Here is a 22,023-nt window from a genome sequence, read left to right as displayed (position 1 = left end):
GGTGCGCGGCGGCTGGCGGTGACAGGCTTTTGGTCAGTTAGCATCCGAGCCGGGTGACAGTGGGTTTTCTTCCTCATGTCTCTACTAATTTAGTGGCTCGTTGCTAAAGTGGTGTGCTGCTTGGGTTTACAGCGTACGTCCTGAAAAACAGACGCATACGCACAAGAAAGGACACGTATTTCATTGTTCCAGGGAGGTTCATTAAAGTCAAGGCAATACAGAACTTAATGCTAGGAGTTACTCTGCGTAGTGTTTGGAAGGATAAAGAGAGACTTTGCTATGTACCCAAGGATTGTAACAGCCAGTTAAAAAATGTATTAGATCTTAATTTTTGTCTTAAATTTGGAGGAAAAATGGTATCAGTGTTGCAAAAGTAGCAGTGGAAGATGGGCTGTAACTTAAGAGCGTTTTCAGGTAATCAGCCGAAAAAGAAGAATCCGTATGCTAGCCTTAAACCAGTGGTTAGCTGCTCATTAAATTATTTATTAGTGAAACAATTGCTGCCAAAGCAGTGAAGTCATGGTGATACTGCATGATATCACTTACTATAGCTATACTACATAGTGTCAAAGGAGGGTTTGTGGGTTTTTTTTGATATTTTTTTGATTTTTTAAAATAGAATTGTAAAAGAGCACAGTGATGTTTCCTATGGTCTTGAATATATAACACACTCACGGATTCTTCCTCAACACATTCCTAATAAAGATAAGAGACGGGCCTGATCAAAGCTGCTATCTTGTGGCTCGAAATGAATGCTGTTGCATCTGGTTTAATTAGTTCAGCACTCTGGACAAGTCAAGCATTTAATCAGAAAAGGGAAAGTAATCACCAAGAGCAGGTGTGAATATCTCTTTTAAGCATCTCAGTCCATCACATTTAATTTTGGGAGGCAATGTAGGATTAATTCAATTTCACTGGCATAAACCAGTTTTGAAAATATACAATGAAAACTGTAGCCAAGAGAGAGATGGCACTGAAGTGAGCGCTGCAGTAATTAAAAATTATTAATTTGGCTCCAAAGATCTTCCCTTAAGTATTTTCTTGATAGCAGGGAAGCAGTGGCTACCTTTGATACTATACTCCTGTGTCTCTGGTGAATTTCTGCTTATTATCTTGTTATATATGGTTAACGCCACTCTCTGAAACATGTCACAATTTTTAGTAGCATTCATTAGGTAATAAAAATGCACTGTTTTTTCTGCTACAAAAGTTTCCTCCCTTATCTTTTCTCATATTAGGATGCTAATGCACATTGGGCTGGGGCATTATTTGGAATAAGTGTTTCCATTTAGATCACCTTAACTAGATCAAAGAGAAAGGTATGAAATTGTGCAGTGCTAATATTCAGCAAATGTGATTGTGAACCCAGCAAATTGCTACATCCTGCAGCGATTCTTTCCTTGCCAAAAATCATTCCACACTTTTTAATAGACTTTGCGATGTTTGGAGCTGGATTTTAAATGGAGCAGTCAAGTCTAAATGTAGACTTTTTTTTTGGTTAAATTGCAGATGATATGCAAGTTTTCCAGAGTTGAGAGATGCTGTTTCACTCTTTCCCTTGACCATTGGACGCATTCTGTACCATGGACATGTTCCATCATAAATTTGTTAATTCTCCTTTTAAACTCACCCTTTGCTTCATTCAAATCCAGACCCTACCGTTCACCAACAGATCTACCACTTTGCATCCTACCACCCATCTGATCTATACCCTCCCCACAAAACCATTCATTTTCCATAGTCTTCCTACAAATTGGAATTTATCCCCTGGCCATTGTGAACAGAGCATTGTAAATATAATTTGTCTTCTGCAGCTGATGAACGGACAAAAGATTTTGCTGAGTCCAGCAGAGCTTGATCTTCAGCAGGCACTTTTTCTTTTTACCTTCTGGAGGATGATCTCGATTTTTCTCCTTATGGGCCTTTCTCTGTCCCAAGGAGACAGCCGTCTGATGTCTCTCCTCCTTGTCCTGACGGCGTTCTCTTTCCTTCCATTGGGGTAGCAGGGCTGAGTGGCTCAAGCAGGTACTTTGCCTGACAGATGTTTAGCAAGCAAAGCAGAGAGTGTTTCTGGGACTGTTCCTTTTCATGCACAATTTAAGTCTATGCCAGGCAGAGCACAAGCCATGATGTGGAAGGAGCGTTACCTCTCTTATTTATCTTCCAGCTTTTATTGTAGTGCCCATTGCTGCAGTATCAAAACTCAGTTAATACTTCTCTGGCCAAAACTGCTGAAGAATATTGTCAGTAGAAGGTAATAACACATTCACACCCTCTATTGACCCTGGCCTCAAGCTAATGCTTATAAGGATATGATGAGAAGATTTCTTTATACATGCTTGATTTCTGGTATGCTAGAGATATGAATTTGAAGCTATAACTAAATTGGAGTAAGGTCCAGACTAAGAGTTTGTGTGTTCATACTGAATCATTATTAAAGAAGTTAAAGGGGATAAATGTCAAAATTATTCTGAGAGTCACTTCAGTATTAAAAAATTGGAAAGTCAATAGCCTGCATTAACTGTTTCCTGCACTACAGGAACATCGGTGTTGGAAGAAAATTCAGCTTAGAAATACAAACAGCAATATTTCCTCTGCTCTTAATTTAACGGCTGTTCTTGTACATGGTCAGCCTGTGGCCCAAGCCCTGCTGCAGAGAGTGTCAGGGAAGAAGGCTGGGCCAGCTTCTCTGTCTGTGCTGTGGACAGGGCTCCTGAGGGAACTGTCTGGCATTGGGTTTTGGTTGGTAGGTACAGTAAAAGCAAGTCCAAAAAACTGCATGGCAACTGCTACAAACACCAGTAAACAAGGACTCAAAAGATCTTGTGAGCCAACGTGACTGAAATAGCAGAAGGGAGCTAATAGTAGGAACCTTTTGCAGCTGTAGCCTTTTTCATCTGAAGATATTATGCTGCTTTACAAATATTACTTAGGCTTCACAATATGCTGGTGACTTATATACATGTAATTAGACAGATTTTGATAAAGATGCCAAAGATTTTTATTGATGTGAGTTAAGGAAGTCCAGAGAGCCAGAGCAGAAACCAATTTAGACCTATTTCTACCCATCTCCTCTTAGCATGTGGCTTGCTTGTGTGTGCCAGTCTCTGCTCCAGAAGGGGCCTTTCTGTGCTCCTGCCAGTAAGTTTTCTCTCCTAAGGGTGGAGTGTATAGCTAACTACATGGAGTTATGAGAGTTTCCAAGCTGGAGTATGAAAAAAAAGAGATATGATTGGATATTTGCCTCTGATTTGAGACGCAGCTGGTAAAAGATCAATGAATGTGAAGATTGAAGGGTATCACATATGTAAATGCTTTCTGGCATGTGTAAATGTCAAAGTCAAAATGTAGTTCAGTCCAAAAATTGACCCTATAAATAATGACATCCTTTTCTGTTTTATCTCACTAAATCCACATCCGATTTACTCCAATTACTAATAAGGGCATGCTTTTCCTAAGACGTTTTCCAGCAAACTCAGTCTGGGCAATCGAACTCATGTCTGTCTTTTTTGCACATCATTATTGATAACCAAAACTCTGGAGGGCAGGTTGGATCCTTAGTTTATCTCCATGCAATCTGGTTAACCTTTGCCAGTACAGGTGTTACCTTGAGAAAAATGTGGAGGCTTGGCTCCTCAGGCACTTTTCATAAAGGCAGACTTTCAGTGGTTTCAGAAACACTTGGCTGGGGAGCGTCTGTCCCATTGACTTTCAGAAGGTTTGCGTTCCTATGTCCCTTTAGAGTATGTCTACATTGCAGCTGCCGTTTCATAACAGTGGGTATGAGCACGCATACCCAAGCTACCTTTAGTCTAGCTGTTTTGACTATCATAAAACCATAGAATCATAGAATAATTCAGGTGGGAAGGTGCCTTGGGAAGGTGCCTCAGGAAGTTGCTAGTCCAACCTCCTGCTCAAAGCAGGGTCAGCTGCGAAGTCGGACCAGGTTGCTCAGGGCTTTTCCTGGTTGAATCTTGAAAACGTCCAAGGATGGTTACAGCACAACCTCTTTGGGCAACTTGTTCCAATGCTTGACTGTCCTAATGTAGAATTTTTTTCTCCTTATACCCCATCTGAAACACTTCTTGCGTTTCAGTTTGTGTCAACTGTCTTTTGTCCTCCTGCTGTGCACCACTATGAAAAGCCTGAGTCTGTCCTCTTGACAACCACCTCATAGGCACTGGAAGGCTGCTACTAGCCCTGCCAAAAGCCATCTCATCTCTAGGCTGAGCAAGCCCTGTTCCCTCAGCCTCTTCTCATACAGCGAGTGCACCAGCCCCCTGACCTTCTTTGGGGTCCTCTGTTGAATTCACAGCAGTTAATTCATGTATTTCCTGTACTGGGGGCCCAAAACTGGGTGTAATATTATATGTGGTCTAAAGAGTGCTGAATAGAGGGGCGTAGTTACTCCTGATCTACTGATGATGCTCCTGTTAATACAGCCCCGGATGCTGTTGGTCACTTTGCTACCAGGGCACGCTGCTGGTTCATGTTCAGCTCATTGCCTACCAACACCCCCAGGTCCTTTTCAGCAGAGCTGCTCCCCATTGATGAATACATTAAATGGGACAGGTCCCAGGACAGACTCCCATGGTACTCCACTTGCTACTGGCCTCCAGGTAGAGTACAAGCCATTAACCACTCCCTCTAAACCCAACAATCCAGCTAATTTTTTAACCATCTGCTTGTCCACCTATCCAGGCCATGACATCCCAACTGGGTTATGAGAAAGCTGTGGGATACCATGTTAAAAAGCTTGCTAGATTTAAGGTAAAAGACATCCACTGCTCCACAAGTCCAGTCATTTTGTCATAGCAGGCAGCTGGGTTGGTCAGACATGATTTGCCTCTGGTAAATCCATGCTGACTGTTGCCAATCACCTTTTCCTTATGTGCCCAGAAATGTCTTACAAGAGGATTTGCTCCATATTTTTGGTCCCAGCCTCCCAGGAAACAGTGAGGTTGACTGGCTTGTAATTCCCCGAATCATCATTTTGGCCTTTTTTAAAGATAGGTGGAGCATTTGTCTTTCTTCAGTTATTGGGGATTCCCCGATCTCCATGACTTTTCAAAGATGATAGAGGTGGCAAGGACATCAGATATTATTTAAAATCTGGTAGATATATTGAATGAATCATTTTAATTTATCAGAAGGGCAACTGATTTGTGGAGTTACAAGTCTGAAGTCTGCTTTCCCCTCCTGGCCATGTGAACTGGCTTCCTTGAAAGAACTGCCTTTAACCCCATACACTTGGTGAAGAACTGACTGATAATGAAGAGCCTCTCCATTTCCATGTCCCCAGTGACCCCGCATGGATTAACAGGGCCAGAGGCAGACAACTGGGGCACAGGCTGGAGGGGAGATGTCTGGAGAGTCCTATGAATTATTTCTTGATCTTTAGCAGGAAGACTTTGTACGTGCAGGTGAAAAGAGGCTTGCCTAAGCTCAATAGATGATATTTGTCTTCAGTAAAGTTGCTTGCATTTCCTGCTAAAAGACTGGGCTAATTTTGGCTGGTTGCTCTACTGGAGAAATGTCAGCAAACATACAGATTTTTATTATAAATGCATTTATTTATTCATTGAAATTATTTGGCTTGGCTTGCAAACATCACTAATCTAGCCTGGCTTTTGAACTGTAAACCTTTAACTGAGTTACCTGCCTTTAAATTGGCCACGTAACTCAAGTGACTCATTGCGAATGGCTTCTGCTTGCTTTTTGACTTCCCTGCATTTCCCCTGTTTTTGCTTACAGCAGCACCAGCATGCCTCACCCTCAGAGCCTGGTCCACACCAGGCTGCCTTCCCCGCTTACCTCGCCTCCCTGGCGAGGGCTGTTGCCTCCAGTATTCAGTGCAACGCCACAGCCTCTGCCTCATCCCGGGACGGGGCGCGCAGGCAGCTTCGTGGGGCTGCGGAGGACAGAGACATCGGCCCCGTGCTGCGGACAGGTTGTGCTCTCGCTGGAGCTCCGTGCTGCCCCGTTGCAGCCTAGGGTAGCACAGCATCACATGGCCCAGAGCTTTCAAAGCGCTTTCGAAGCAAAAACACCAGAAAAGGAGACCGCAGTTTGATTCATTTGGGTGCCTTTTGTTAGCTAGGGTCATGTATCGATTGCTGGTTTTAAGTAAGTCTTAAATAAGTCTGTGCTATGGGCTGGGGCTCTGATGTTAGTAACCTGTGGTTGCAGCTCAGATATGCCACCACCATAACAAGGTTAAGTGACTTGAAGCAGGCTGAAAGCAGTAGACGAGCCTGCCGTTTTTCACTTTCGGGTATCTGAATCCAAATCCCAGTGAGACTGAACGTATTTCATTGAGCAGCTACTGTTTAAAAAGGTAGTCCCATCTATCATTACCTGATCAACTATATTACAGCTTTGCTTCAGAGATACAGATTGGTTTGCTTGCCCTAGTAAATATAAGGAGCACATCTGTTTTCATGATAGCATGGAGAGCTTCTGCTAATCTTGTTTAAAATACAAATTTTTATGTTCTGTCCAGGTAGAGTCAAATTGGCACTTCACGTAGATAAGCGTTTAAGGGCTGCAGGATCTGACTTATGGATGTGAGCAACACTTAATTATAAACATTACTGAAGACAAGGCATAATTATCATTGTCACTGACTTTCAGTTCAGCTTAATAAAACCTCGTCTCATGCATGTACCCAATGTGTGTGCCTCAAGCTATGCTGAGCTCTCGCTAACTCTGCGTTTTTTAATTCCCTCTGTTGTCTGCCAGCTCTTTTCCTTAGCGGGAGAACAAAAGAAAATCTTCTGTTATTTTGTATTTGTTCTGCCATGATTGCAATGAAAAGCTCTCTTTTTTTTCCTCCCCACTCCCTACAGGACAATTTGCAAAAAGAAAGAAGACTTCGCTTTGGTTCACAGTCTCTCTGCTGGTAGTGTCCGTTTTCATACTGACCATAGGTCTGGCAGCTACCACAAGAACAGAAAATGTTACCGTGGGAGGCTACTACCCAGGCATCGTTGTGAGTAAAGAAACCTATTTTAGATTATTGGGTACAACCAGATAAATTATTATCAGCTGGATATGGGAAGCTCTGATTGATTAAAAAAAAGAAAGAAAGAAAATTCAGTCCTGTTGCATTTCACAGGAGAGAGAGACTCCTTTGTTTCGATCGAGTTCTAGTGTGTGATAAGGGAGGGAGGTCAACTCTGTTTTTCCGAAGTGCCCCGAAGGGGAGGCTGTTAAGGGGCAGAAGGGGGTCAAGGCTGCGCTGCACAGCAGGGTGCTGGGCTCAGGGGTCTACGTGAGAACCTGCGCTTGGCTTCCCACTGACCTCTGTTAAATGGGGGCATATAAGTGACTGGGCAGCGGGCATGGGATAGATTTAAATGACCTTTTAGAGGTTTACTACATTGATGGCAGAAAGAGCCACTCCGCTCTCGTGTCTGTGTGCCAGGAATTCTGCTGGGTCCTTCGCAGGGAAAGCCCTGCGGATGGGCATATGGAAGCTTCTCCCTGGAGCCTGCCTAACATCTTCTTGCGCAGTCTTGCTGTCAGTCCTCTCGCACAAGGTCCCCTTCCGAAATCCTCGGTCTTGTTTTTGCCAGGGGAGCAGACCGCTTAAACGCATTCCTGCACTGGGCACAAGGTTCGAGTTGCATCTGCTTCGCCCTGCGGTGCCTCTGTGACTTCTGGGGAGGGGTGGCCCTGCCAGACCCTTGCCAGTTCGACCCCCATGGCCTTTCCTGATCTCAGAAGAAGGGATCGGTCGTATCCAAAAGGGTGGAAACCCCTGGAGTCAAAAAGTTTTTTGAGATACCTGGGCTGAGTTTTAAAAAAGAGGAGTACAGGCAGCAGATAGAGAAAGGCCCATCTGCCTCGTTTGGTCTCCCCAAGCCAGTCAGGAGGAGGCAGAGGGTGCAAGGTGAGGAAAGAAACTCATCTACTAAGAGTTAGGCACCTGCTTAGGCATGTGGCTCCACCACTACCAAAACGTGTTGTAAGGTACCGTTATTTCTTGTGCTCTATGGAATGAAATGCCCAGAGAAGAGGGATATGTATCTTTTAATACTGTGCATACATTTTGCATTGCCATTAATAATTTGTGAGTTAGAACTGTTCCTCCTAAGCTAGTCCTCTTACATCTTAGTGTCATGCTGAGAACAGGTCTTTCAGAAAGATAATTTTGGGATAATGATCTATAAGGAGTGGTGTTTTAAAAATAGAACAAAAAGTAGTTCCAAGAATAAAACCTTAAAAGAATGAATTTTCCTTTCATTAAGCTAAAATAGATAGATTAGTACTGATAAAGGTCTCTTCTTCTTCTGTAACTTGAATTAAAATATTTTAGAAGACCATATTAGCTGCATTCATTCCCTTGAAAGAAGTTTCATTTTTAAACTGTTGTCTTTAATAAGTGTAATAAGTAATAAACCCACGTGCACAAACGAGTTTATTTCAGCATTTCATTTCTTTTAGAAATAATGCAATGTCTATTCGCTAAACTGAAAAATATAATCTACTAAAATATTTTTTTTAAATCTTGGAGTCATTAATAACCAGATAGCATAGCTAGAATTTATCACAACACTTGGGAAACAAAACTTTTTATTAATAATTTTCCCCCTCAAAAGTTTGTTTGAGCTAAATAATTTTCATAAAATTCAGGATTCTTGTGCACATGTGATGGATTCCTGAAGTAACTGAGAAAGAGTGGTGGGCAATTGTCGGTGTAAACTTCATTAATACACTAAATATCCCAAACATTTAGCAAGAGTTAAAGGTGCCACACAAACCTTGCGTGATATCTTGCCAGAAGCCTAGCCAGAGGTGTATGACAGCACTGCTGTGTTCCTGCCTCATTGCCAGAGGTTATTGACTCCAGCGCAGCACTGGCGGATGGACCATGGGATGGCCTCGCCTCCGCCTCCGCGCAAAGCCAGCCACCTCTTTCAGAATGAGCTGGGTCACCCTCAGGAGGTGCTTCTCTTCTCTGCTGACAGTAGAGGGAGCTTAGGAAACCAACATAGCACTCATCCCAAAGTTTTAGATCCCTAAAGCTAGGGGAAGGAATTCGACACTGCATGTTTAACTGTTGGGCTCGAAGAAAAGAAAGATTATGAGGGCAGACAGTGTTAATTGCAATGAGAAATAAGGTCTAGTTCTCATAGAATTCAGTAGTAAAATATTAACTTCAGAGCTGGTAGGTGAGATCTAAATCTCCCCTGACCTAAATCTCCCTGTATCCACTGATCTCCACTGATCTAAATCTCCCTGTAAGGGATTTTGGTCTTAAAAACCATGCAGAATTAGTCCCAGTCTTGCAAATACCTACAAATGTGAATAAGACTACCCACTTGCATAGACTGACTTGCATCTAGAAGCATTTGCAGAGCAGGGCTTTAGGGCTAGATCCATAATATAATTTGGGCTTCTGCTTAGTTCCCATTGGCTTCAAGAAGAGATAAGGTGCCTTAATTTCTCTGCATATGTGGTCGCTTGTCATTTATTTGGAAAAAGCTTTTTTCTAAAGACATCTTTATAGTGGTAGGTATTATCCGCATTTATGCATCCAAAGTAATTTAACATAAAATATTTCTGTGTGTAGCTGAGTTAGTATAATGTTCCACTTCGGAAGGTGTCTGCATTTAGTAGATTACTGCTTGATCATCAGTTTGGGTTTAGGGCTGTCTTTGTGGAATGGGCTGCAAAGCCAGAGTTGGAGCTTTTTCAACCTCGCTTCCTTATAAATATTGTTTATACTTAAATATTTAATGTCACTTCTCTATGACTACTGCTTGTATTATTTTCATTTGCTATTTTTATCATCTTTCAAGCAGGAGCCTACAGGGTCCAATAGTCCCAGTCACCACACTGACCTGGACTCCCAGAGTTCCCAACCCAAATAGCCTATTGTCTAAACAGACAAAAAAAGCAGCGCATGTGACCCTAAACCAATCTCAGCAATGCCATGGCTTAAATCGTGATCCCTATCTACGCTTCTGCTCCTTCCGTTTTAATTGCTATTGTTCTGTATTTGCTCATTTTTTCTTCACATGGATAATATTACTGCGCTCTGTGTCCCCTGCATCAGCCATAAATGGGGCTTTATGGATTGTTCCCGTTGGGATGAAAAATGGGGCTTGGAACCAGGTGTCATTTTGATGTAGTTATCTTAATTTACAAAGTTGCTGTCCCCTGAACAGAGTGTCCTTGCTCAGGGTTCCAAGTCTCTCTCCTATTCAGCTGTCAGCATGGATGCACTTGCACACTCGTTCTTTTTCAAAGTCTCTGCTTTTAGTCCTTGTGCCTCCCTTTCACATAAATCTTCCCAAAGCACTCAAGAGCAAATCTCCTTTCCCTACATTTGCTTTCTTGAGAGGGAGTGACAGATTCCTGTTGTGATACTGAGCGAGTAAAGTGCTTGCAGGAAATTTGCTTTCTGCTGTGAGCGGTTGTGCGTAACAGCAAGGAGTTCACGGGCATTGCTCAAGCCCTTGACTGGGATGTGTAGTCCTTAAAAACTTAACTTGTGCTTGGAGGAGAGGCTCTGAACCAGATTCAGAGACCTCGTTCCAGAAGGGGGCTTAGACTCCTTAGCAGAAATGTCATGCCCCATCCATGGGGTGGGTTGGGTGGGAGCTGAAGGGGTGACTGGGGTGTGTCTGGGCAGGGAGGAGTGTCAGCCCTAGTGAAGAGGGGAGCAAGGACTGTGGAAGTGATGGAGGATTGAGACTGAGGTGACTGCAGGGCAGCGTGTGGCCGGGCAAGGCAAGGAGGGAGCTCTATGGAAAGAGCCTGTTGGCACCTGCACTCCAGCTCCGGCTGCTTCTCAGTCTGGGGCCAGCTACGTCTCAGGTGTGCGGCACCAGAGATGCCTTTTCTCCAAGCCCACATGAGCCCAGTGGGAGTCCTGACTCCAGGAAGGTCTGATGAAAGGCTGGTCTCACCTGTTGCCGCTTTACCTCGTGTTAACCACGAACCCAAGGAGTTTCTACCTCTCCAAACCTTCATGGGCCCGTCATAAGGAGGGGGCTTTTCCTGCCAGCCTGGTGCTGAAGCTGCACTGGTGGGAACGGTAGGGCCAGCTTACTCCAGCATCCCTTCCTCCTCTCTCTCCTGTGGCTGTTGGTGCTGCAGCTGTACCACGTTGAAACTAACGGTACTGGTCCTTTTGGCATTTTAGCAAGAACTTTTTCTGGGATGGGTGATAGTGTTTAGTCATTAAAATCAAACAAACCCAACCCTAAGGGTTTGAACTTGGGTCTATCGCTTGGCAGCAACACATCAATTTTTTGAGGAAAACTGTTTGTCTGCAGTTGCCTAGAGCTTTGCAATTCTCCAAAATAATGATGTATGGGCTAAATGTAAGCGTTCTTTTCTCCTACTTTGCTTAATTTTTGCTTTACGCTGTGTAAAAATATACGTGACTATGGTAACAGTAGCCACATTATAGAAGCGTATGTCTATACAGGCTTCCATTTACTACATGACAAGTTTTGCTCTGAAATATCAAAGAGCTGCAGTTCTGGTCATTCCCCATTACATTATATGATTTATGTCCAGCAATAACTTCCACCCTTTCCCCTGACCTACCCCAGTTAGCCCATCTGTATGATACATCAGCTCAGATATCACTGTAATGCTTTGGTATGGTGACCAGATAAGCTGACCTCATGTGTTTCTGTTCGTTTTGTTCTTTGCCTTAGCTTGGATTTGGATCTTTCCTAGGGATTGTTGGCATCCACCTGGTAGAGAACAGAAGACAAATGGTAAGCAACAGCCCTTTTCATTTTCATTTTTCATGTCAGAATGTCTTAAAAACACAGGGTGGGGTCAGATGAGTGCCAGAGCTTGGCCAGGACCACGTAGCTGGGAAAATGATGAGGGGAGAGACAAAATGCGTGGGTCATGCCAGTTTGGGCAGCAATGAGCCACACAATCAGCTCAACCATAACAGGTAATCTCATTCTGCGCAAGAAGTTTAAGTCAGGAACACTTTCCTGGAACGATATATTTTTAAAAGAAGAAAAAGCCCCAGAGCTCTTGCTATCAAGATTCCCTGGCTAGGTCAGACAGGATCTGATGACACTGTGTGGTTTGTTTTTAGATTTAGCTTGGCTTTACAAACCCCTTGCTTTTATTTACGTGAGGATGTCATAGAAAGTCCTTGGGGCATCTGGGTAAAGGAAAGTGGGCAGGACTGCATTTGTGGAAAGTCTTACACTTTCCTTGCTCTTGGCAAAAAATAGCAGTGTCTTGGTTGAATAACAGCATGTCCAATGTGCACTTTACAGTAGACTGATTATAGCCAAGCATCATGAAATATGATTAATTTCATAATGCAGAGCCTTCAGTGGTATAAATCAAGAGTGGTGTTCAGCTCAGAGCAGGAAATGATGGATTTACTTTGCTTTTTACTAGCAAGTAACTACTTTACTTACAAGTAGTCTGTTGTGATTTCCTGTTTTCTTCTTTGTAAACACAGTCTTGTTGTCACTATTTGTAGGCAAACTTCTTTCATAGTATCACGTTTTTTGCATTGCCTTTAAGTTTCAGTGATGTATTTGGGAGTATTCCCCTGCTTTTAACTTTTGTTTCTAGCTGGGTTTCCCAAAGGAATGAGATTTATAAAGTCATGTTTATCTGTGTCTTTCTGTCTTTCCCCTTCCATTTTTTGAGCGTGTTGACCAATTTCAGGCAAATTGAGCAGGGAGGTAGGTAGGACGTCAAAGGTGTGCAATTCCTTCAAGCTTTATGAAAATTCACAGGTGGGTAGAGGAGAGAATTACGAATTAGTTCCCCCACGGTGGTAAAGGCTGCAATGTCAGCTCATATCTTATTAAACACTAGAGAATCCAAATGGGACGTGATCTGTGAGACACAAATCCGCAGCAGGCCAGGCCTCGTTAATTTTGCTAGTAACAAAACAGCTTATTTGTTTTTAAGAACTATTGCCCCTGATTTCTACATCAGAGACCAGGACGAACAGCAGGTTCCAAGTTGCGGACTCAGTGATGGGCAGATGAAAATAGCTTTGTCTTCCACAGCATTCGTGCTAGTTTACTAACAGGCATAACATTTTAGGGTTGGTTTATCTGTCGATTTTCCTCTTATCTGCCTCTTAGTTTTCTGTCGCTTCTGTCCTTAGCAGAAAGTAAAATGGCTGAAAAAGACATAAGGTGGGTAAGCAGCAGTTAAACCACGTAATGCTCAACGTGTTGTGTCATTTACACAAGGACTGCGGAGAAATAAGCGTCCAGTATGTTTGGTATTAGTGCCTGTTTGCATTTCCCAGCATGGAACAAGGAAAACTGCTTTCTGCTAATGACACTTAGTGATGATCTGGCTGTTGAAAGATTGGGTTTCTGGGGAGCAGACCAATAAAATAACTAGAAAGCGTAATTATGCTTCTTGCTTTGAGTACCATCCACATTGGGCTAAGCCTTTTAACACTGTCTTTGCTAAGGCTGAGCTGCTTGTTTTCAAATGTTACAAAAATGAGATTGAAAAGGTTTATGCCATACTACAACTGAGGGCAGTAATTATTCTCTGGGGTGTAACTGAGTATATTCAACTGAAAGGGTTTAGAGCAGCTTTAACAAATTTGCAGCCATCAATAAGATTGTAAAGACTTATATAAGCACAGATATGTAACAGACGTCATATTCCTGTAACTAAAAATTCTATGCATTGCAGCAGGACAAAAGGGGGTGGGAAGGAAAAGAAATTGTTTACTCAGTTGCTTCTGTTTTAACTGGACTTCCTTTGAGCAATTACTGCAGTATAATTTGAGTTCAACCCCGTGTAGCTCTGACAGTTGTCTGGCCCTTGTAATGACTCAATACTTAATTTTTGTTTTTTTTTTTTTTAAATTGAAAATGAATGTAGATTCAATTACACTAGAAAAAAAATTTCTATTTTAAATTGACCTTTTCTCCATATATCTATTTCTCTTTTTGTCTTGAAGTTCTATTTCCTTGTGACCTATCCTCTGTAAGTCCAGATTTAGTCATGGTTGATGAAATGCTAAGTGCAATATGAAATATGTAATGGTTAGCAGAACTAGTCCAGCAAATATCCAGCACTCAATAAATGTGAGCATGAGGTTTGAGAAAGAACGAAAGGACAGTTTGGCAGAATGGACAATGGTTTGTTCTTAAAACACAACATTAATAATATTGCACCTCTTTGACCTCGTTCTTGGCATCCCAGGGCCCACAGTGGGAGTTCAATGTGCTGACCAAGGTATAACCCTTAATTCAAAGGAACTGCTGCTTACAGAAGCAGGCTCTGCCTCGTTGACTAGCATGGTTTCATTTCAGCTCTTAGCATTCGTGCTTGGCTCTGCTACACAGAACTTGGCACCAGCGGAACAAAATTTGCCTTCGACTAAAGATTTGCACTGATTTGGGATGTTTCTAACTGGCAAACAGCAGAAATGGAAGAATAATGTGTTGCTGTCCCTTTTTGCCTCTCTTGCCCCCTGCAAAGCAGGTCATGGATTGAAGAACAGAGTATAGCTGTCAGTTGTTTCGTTCCAAAGGCACACTTAGTCCAGCCGGATGGGTGGAAAATATGATACTGCTCAAATCAAATGGATTTGATTGTAAGACATGAAGCATCCTTGCTTGTTTGCTTGCTTGCCGTCTCCTCGCATTACAGTACAAAGCATTTCCAATTAGAAAATGAGATGCTCAAATTGCATACAGAGGTGGGGAAGGCTGGTTGCGCGGGGGGTTCATGGCAGCAGAGCTGAGCTGAGAGCAGTCAGTAGCGCTGAGGGAGTGCTGTAAAAGGTTTCTCCTCAGATAAATGTGGAGGTGGCATGAGCTAGCACCCAGAAATGAAGCACTCTCTAAATGTGCGATGTCGATAAGACACCATGCACGTTGTTTTAGCTAACCCGATGGATAAGGCAAGCACTGGCTCACAGTTTCTGCTCACACGTCTTTCCAATGCCAGTCTCATCAAGCCGTACTGTTCACAAGGCTGAAAATGAGCATGCTGAAACTGTGGTGCCTGCAAGAGTGATGGGAGATGCAAGGGCACCATAAGAACTGTCAGGGTTTTGAATATTTGCAATATCACAGTGCTGCCTGCAAGAGCTCTTGGTAGGGTCGTGGGAGTCACCCCGACAGCAGCGCAGCTACGGCAGAGAGCAGCAAAGGCAGGAAGGGGGTGGGAGAAGGTACAGGAGCATAAAGGATGCAGAGAAGATTCGGAGGGGTCAGAGAAGCAGGAGTGACCCCTCAGGAGGTGTGAGTTAGAGCAAACCTCCGTACTACTTACAATGAAGACGGTTGTCTGCAGCAGGTCTGAGACCTGAATTAATCCATTGCTGAGTCTTGCTTGTTTTTTCTTCATGCTAACACACAGTTAATTTTCTTGCTGACATGTCTAGGACATACTCAAATATAAATCTAATGCTCAGCTGGCTCAGCCTGGTCCTTGACTTGTTCAGAGAGATGGTTGTAGTGATTTTAGCCGAGGAGACGTTGCTTCTGACAAAAGTGGAATTTGAAAACATGAGGGAGGTTAAAACGTGGAGCTCTGCACACAAACAGAAGAGGCAAAGTTATTTCTTCAGACTTCTCAAGGGATGCTAAGTTTAGGTGCCTGCTTGCTTCCCGATCTCTGTCAACAATAATTAGATTTCAAATTAAGTACTGAAAAGCAACTATAGCAGGAGTTGGAGAAACAAAGCAATAATTTTCTCTTCTGTTTTTAGCTGATAGACTTTCCTGACAGTGCATGCGTTCCTACCCTGTGTTGAGATGTATGTGAGGCAGTATTTCAATATTATCTCTGATTATTTTCTTGCCACTAGTATTTGCATCTGTTTCAGAAGAAAAGCTTTTTTAAAGGAGTTACGTGTGTGAGCCATTTTTCAGAATTGTAAAAGCCAAACCTCTTTCACTTTTCTAACCCGATATATCTTGTAAATTCATTATGTCCGTCAGAAAATGCCCACTGGACATTTTGTGTAAAGGTGGTGGTTAGTATGTACACCAAAAAAAGATACTGATATGGATACCTACTCTGCTCTGTTCAAACATACTGTGCTTCATCTACTTTTTCATGCAAATCAAACATCCTGGAAGAAACTGGCTTTAGTGCAGATTTTGATCAAAGATGCTAATTGCTGATAGATTCCATATCACATATTAAGCTAATTAAAGCAGCTTGTTTACATAAAGAGAAAACCCACTACGATCCTGTAGATCTCCTGAGACTATCTTTGATGTTCCTGCACAAATAAATGGAAGAAGTCTTTATTGTAGTGCCAGGGAAATGCAGATAATGTAAAGGCAATTGTTAGCATTACCAAGGTATTATTTCTCCATTGAACTCAAGCTTCAGAGAAAGTCAACAGCCCTTCTTTTTTTCAGTGATTATTTTTTGTGTTCTCATATTTCACATAGTTCAGGGAAAAACAATTAATGCTGATGTAAAAATGATAATAATGGAACAAATTAGCAATTATCTTTGTCTTGTTTAGCACCTTTACAATGATTAAAACTGAAAAGACCTGTTACTATCTTTTCAGTCATAAATGTGCGCTAGATTTTGTGGTGTGATCTAACTGCACATTTCAGAAACAGACAAAGAGATTTATATAAAGATACAGGTTGACACTGACACTTGTATGAGCTTGAGCATGGCTCTTCTTTAGCTGTCTGCATTCCTTTCAAAATATAACAGCACCTTAGCTGGTAAGATCAAGCAGCTTATTCTTTGAGAGCATCTTCCTGCTCTCCTATGCCTACCTCTTAGACCCCTGTAATGCGGTGCCCTTTGGAGGCATCTCGTTCTCTCCTTAGGTTCTGAAAGGAGCCTTCAGGGGCGATTTAGACTAGACTCTGGAGTTTTAGATAGCTAAAGTGTGGTAAGAAGATTCCCATGTTAAGTGACAATGATATTTCTCTTCTATAATATTGAGGAGATTACAAAAGAGACCATACTATAACTGTGCCCAGTTTTGAGTTTAGAGCAGAGCAGCCTATGTATAGACTGTCCAGTCTCCTTTTATGCTATAAACATGGTGCAGTCTTGGGTATTAGCTGCCTTATTGGGCAGGAATTAGCTTTGTGAACCCTTTTTAATCCTTTTTGGGAAGGATTTTGAATGTGGTCTGTCCATGGTAGGTCTGGGAAATCTGTGTTACTCCTTGTAGTGCAGGAGAATATTCAGCAAAGTCATGGGTAGAAGCAAGACAAATGACTGGAGATGTTTTGAAGGCTCAGTTATTTCAGCTGAAGAGCAGGAGGACATATGTATGTCTGTGGGTATGAAAGCACCATCCAATGTGAAGGCAAGTGAAATTAAAAGAAGAAAATTTTATGGGCAATAAACATGTAAATAGTTGAAAAGTTGTTTATAATTTATTTTAGTTAGTATAATATTATGAGAGACATTTTGCTGTTATTAGTATGATGTATTCCAAGAGTGAAAGACCAAGTAAAATATTTGGGATTTTTTTAAAATGCAGTTCTTTGACCTTGTGCATTTAAAGTAAGTATTTCCAATTTATAGTAAATATAAATATCCACTGACACAGAGAGGTCTTCCTTTCTCCTCTTCCCTCCTTTCCTCCTTCCTCTATCTTGCCGACTCCTTCTTCTCCTCTTCCTTGCTCCAGCCAAAAATAGTTTCTACTGGATTAGTGAGTTAAAGGGTTCACAGCCAAGTGAGATCAGACACAGCAAAAGTAACTGGTGGGGCTGCACGGCTGAGAGTGGAGAGGAGCCTGTGGGAGGAGGGAACGGGACTTGTCCCTTTTGCTATTTATCGAACATGTATAAAATTATACATGTTCCTTTTCTGGATTAAATAAAGGTGGCCCGTCCACCTAAGTAAAGACCGGTAATTAATGTCTTTTGGCAGGATAGATGACACGTCATGGTTCCGAGCCCATAACATCCCTACATACTATCAATACCCTAGCACAAGCTTTTGTCACCATTGGCAGCTTTTGTCACCATTGGCACTCCTGCGGGGGTCCAGCTCCCACCTTAGATAGACAGATAGAAAGAATCAGTTTATTAACAATTCATTAAATGATACAATCACAATTCAGTAGTTCATTAAGATCTTAAAATAGTCCGTGCTTGGCCAGCAAATACATGTACAATGTCCACTGAAGAAAATAGCGCCGGATTCGATAAACGAAGAGCGACCTTTTCATGTTGGGAAGTGGAGACTCCCAGTTCTGCTAACAACTCATAATTGCCTTGATACCATTTTCCATGTGCACCTAGAGGAAATCCTATAAATTTGATAGTATTGGTATTCGTCAGTTCTTGGATTTGATCTTTTAGATGTTGATATTTCTTAACTTTCTCTTCCACTGCATCAGCCAGCGATGTTAGTTTACTCTCATACCTTCCTGTGATGTTAACTACTAGGGCCTGATCTTTAACAAATACTAAGTCCGGCTTATATAATTCATTTTGTTCATCTTTCAACAGCAGTTCCTGAAATACAACCCATTCTCTCATCTGCCATTAGTTCACATAATTGATTATGTCTTTTGATCCTAGCATCCTGTACCGCCAGACGATATCCAATAATATGTGAACAGGTCTCATTCTCTGCCTGACAATGTCAGCACAATTTAATTTGAGTCTTTTGTCTTCCCCTTGCTAAAAATTCTCTTGTAGGGTAGGCATTAGTTCTCAGCTCTAAAGCCGTAATGTGTTTTCTGTGTGGAATGCCTCTATAAAATTCCAGCCAGTTGTTGCTGTTTTTATCCTTCTCAAAGCTGGAAATTCCACGGCCCTGGGGTACCAACTTGATCCAGTTCACAAATTCCTGTCTTTGCTAGTTACTGGGTCTCGGAAAGATGACTTTTGGAGCGGACATCTCCCGTTCTGAGACTGGTTCTTCACCGCTTAGTCCCTCTGATATCACCATAACTGCTTTTGGGTCCCGTGTAGACGGAATTGTATCCTTAACTCCTCCTGCTGCAATCCACAATCTTTCAAATTCTTTCTCAATACCTTCCTGCCGAACCACTGCTCTTATTGTCTCATCCAAAGACTGCACAATTCTGTGTAGTCTTTGAGCTTGTACACTGGGAATCAAACCCGAGAGCCTGGTAATACCTAAACCTCCATCCTCAGTGCTGGAATACAGGGTGGAATAAAGTGTTATATCAGCTCACTATGCCGTGAAACCACCGTCTAAGTGCTGTCAGTGAGTTAAATGCCTGGAGTTAAATAGTATAAATTTCCCCACGGTGTCTTGAGAACTTTGAAGTTCAGGGACTCAAAGACAAAAATAGATGCTCTCACTGTGTGAATTACCAAAGGAAGTGTGGGGGATGTTTCAGCTCTTCGCTGCCTAGTTCCTTATGGATCAGTGTTTCATGTCATGTATCTACAGGTCTATGCTTTCAGATTTTACCAGTGCAGATTCATCAGCTAGTCATGCAAATATTTATTTATATGTAAATATTATAATACATAAATGTACTATGACATTATAACCATATAATATATAACATGTAATAAATGTTGACATATATATATATGTATTTACTGCTGACGTGCTGGCAAATACCTGGCATAATGACAAGTCTATGCCACTGACACTATGTCTTTATTGTGCAAAGGGCTTTTTGCACTCTTTATAGATGTGTCTGCCAGGATGGTTCAGCTAGTAAAGCCGTAATGGGAAGTACAGTCAGGTCTGTAGTAATCTTTCTGTTCCATCATCAGGGCTGTGGCTGTCTGACGAACCCAGGGAGGTGCCACCAAGTAGGTTGAGCTGCGGTGTAGCACAGTAGTTTCTTTCCTCTCGTGCAACCCTATGCTGGTCTGTTGGGTGTATCAGTCCCAGGTCTTACCCACCCCAGGTTCCCCAGCTTGTGACCCAACACAGCATTAGCTCAGTCTGAGATAAGAAACTACCATGTTTTCACTGTTACCATAGGTAGAATGAAATGGAAAATTTATTACAAAGGGAAAAATTTAGGAAAGAGAGAGTTTGGCTTCTATTTGGAGAGCTTTCTTGGCAACCAGAATGGCTTCAGTTTGCGTCTGGAAGCTTAAATTCTGTAAAGACAGAAGGGAGATACATACGTACATATATATATATGTATGAATATATGCGTGCACCAGCACAGCTTATTTTCGACACTCCGGTGTTTAAAGGCTGGCAGTGTTCTTCTGGGTCAGAGACTCAAGCCACCAATTCAGTTTAAATCCTCCCATCTTATTAAATAGAAGTCTTTTGGGATGTGGTTCCTTTAAGATCTGTGCTTGGAAACAGCACACAGAATTAAGTGCATAACAGGACACTTTTTAACTGCCAGTTTGTTTTCTTGTGCTGTTTATGTAATGAAAGCATTACTGTCACAGAGCTGAAAACAAAAGTAAACTTTATGACCCATGAAATGTGTTTGTGGAACAACAAAGAAATCGATTACTCTCCCTAGCAAGCAGGAACAGGGGATAAAAGGTCTTGGTAAGGAATTGGGGATAAGCGCTCACGTGTGCAAGGTGCAGAAGGTGAGGGGGGGTGTGCCCTATGAAAAGACATTCCTCTTTTTGAAGAATGAGATCAAACGAAACGGATGAGTATCCCTGTTGGCCAGATACAGTCTTCCACACTCTGCAGGTAGCACTTCACTACATGAAAGCTTGTAATTTCATTGTAATGCATTTCTGATAAAGAGTGTGTGTTTCTTGAGGAACCAACGCAGCCACTGTAACGTGAAAGAGGATTTGTAAAGACGCTAACAGACTTTGGTGTAAAAAAAGTTCCTGCTGCTAAAACAGTGTCAGCTGCAGTAGGCTTGATCTATGCCAATTGCACTGGTTTTTACCAGGAAGCATAAACTTTTATGGCACATGGTATGCTATTTATTTCTGGTTTATTGTTCTCATACTGCTCTGAACAGCTGCCTCTGTTTAAGTGATGAAATGAGCTTGTTCCATTTTAATCAATAAAAGAGCATCCATGAAAGGAAGTATGTGATGGATTCCTCTAATGTCAGCACTGCTGATCAGTGAAACTAAATTTATGTTTCACTTTTGCCCCCTTTCCTTTTAATGCTGTATTTAGTTTTTGCTTCTTGACTGTATTTGTTAGTCTTAAATCTGTAATAATTTTTAACCATTCTTAGATAAGTGCTTTTGTTGATGTTTAAAGGGGGAATTCTTACCAGTTGGAAGTGCTTACTGGACTACGGCTTGCTTAGGCTGGTTCCAAAACCATTAGCATTTCTCCAGCTGTGCAATCCAGCTGATTTTTTTTTCTTCTCTGTATAACCTTACTCCATCTTCATCAAATCCCAGGCATCCTTCTCTCCTTCCACATTACTCCCCTCCTTCCCTTGCAAGTCCCAGGCAAGTGACTGAAGGAAAGTACTGAAATGAAGAGAAAGCAAATATCAGAGCAGCCAACATCAAGGGAATGAAAGAAGTATTGACAAGATGTTGGTTTTGGCAGCACAGATACTTCCTCATCTCGGCTCCCTCTATAGCCAGTGGAAAAAAGATAGATACTGTCGGAAGGTAATTCATCCCATTCTACAGTAGGCGTAGAAGGTATCTGGAAGTGTCTGGCTCTCCCTTGACTACAGAGGAGCACAGATAACCACCTGAGACTCATACTTATATTCTAAGTAGCTGGAGTTCTGTATGGTGAAATCTACCCCTTAGGAGAATTTACTTAGCAGCTTCGCCACATATGGAACACCACTCTTGGTACCACCCAGCAGCACGGATAAGAACTAGTGCTTCACTTCGGGTGGAGCACCGCAACATTCCCCTGTCAGAAATACATGCTGAGGCTTCACACCCTGTACTTGTACTGAGCAGAGCCTAGCTGATTGCTGAATACAGGCCCGTCTGCTTTGTGAAGCCATGCTGTTCCCGTTTTTGGCATCCCCCAGTCTATACTTATATCTGCAGAAACGAATCAAGTAATGAGGATATAATACCAAATGCTCCAATAATTTTGGTCTCAAAAGTCACCTGGAGTCAGTTCATGTGATTTGCCATAGAATACAGCAACACATCCCTATGAAATAAAAAGCTAAAAACC

General features: G+C 42.1%; 1 protein-coding gene across 2 annotated transcripts in view; it reads left to right on the top strand.

Moving 5' to 3' along the window:
* The window catches only part of TMEM255B (transmembrane protein 255B), a 75,945-nt gene that overhangs the window by 663 nt on the left and 53,259 nt on the right, over positions 1 to 22,023 (top strand). For both annotated transcript variants that reach the window (XM_075491939.1, XM_075491938.1), the window contains exons 2-3: positions 6,849 to 6,991; positions 11,679 to 11,741. In XM_075491939.1, the coding sequence (XP_075348054.1) occupies positions 6,849 to 6,991; positions 11,679 to 11,741 (206 nt within the window). The remainder of the gene's footprint in view (positions 1 to 6,848; positions 6,992 to 11,678; positions 11,742 to 22,023) is intronic.

This window comes from Mycteria americana, chromosome 1 (assembly GCF_035582795.1).
Source record: "Mycteria americana isolate JAX WOST 10 ecotype Jacksonville Zoo and Gardens chromosome 1, USCA_MyAme_1.0, whole genome shotgun sequence".
Taxonomy (NCBI): domain Eukaryota; kingdom Metazoa; phylum Chordata; class Aves; order Ciconiiformes; family Ciconiidae; genus Mycteria; species Mycteria americana.
This window is presented reverse-complemented; position numbering and strand designations above follow the sequence as displayed.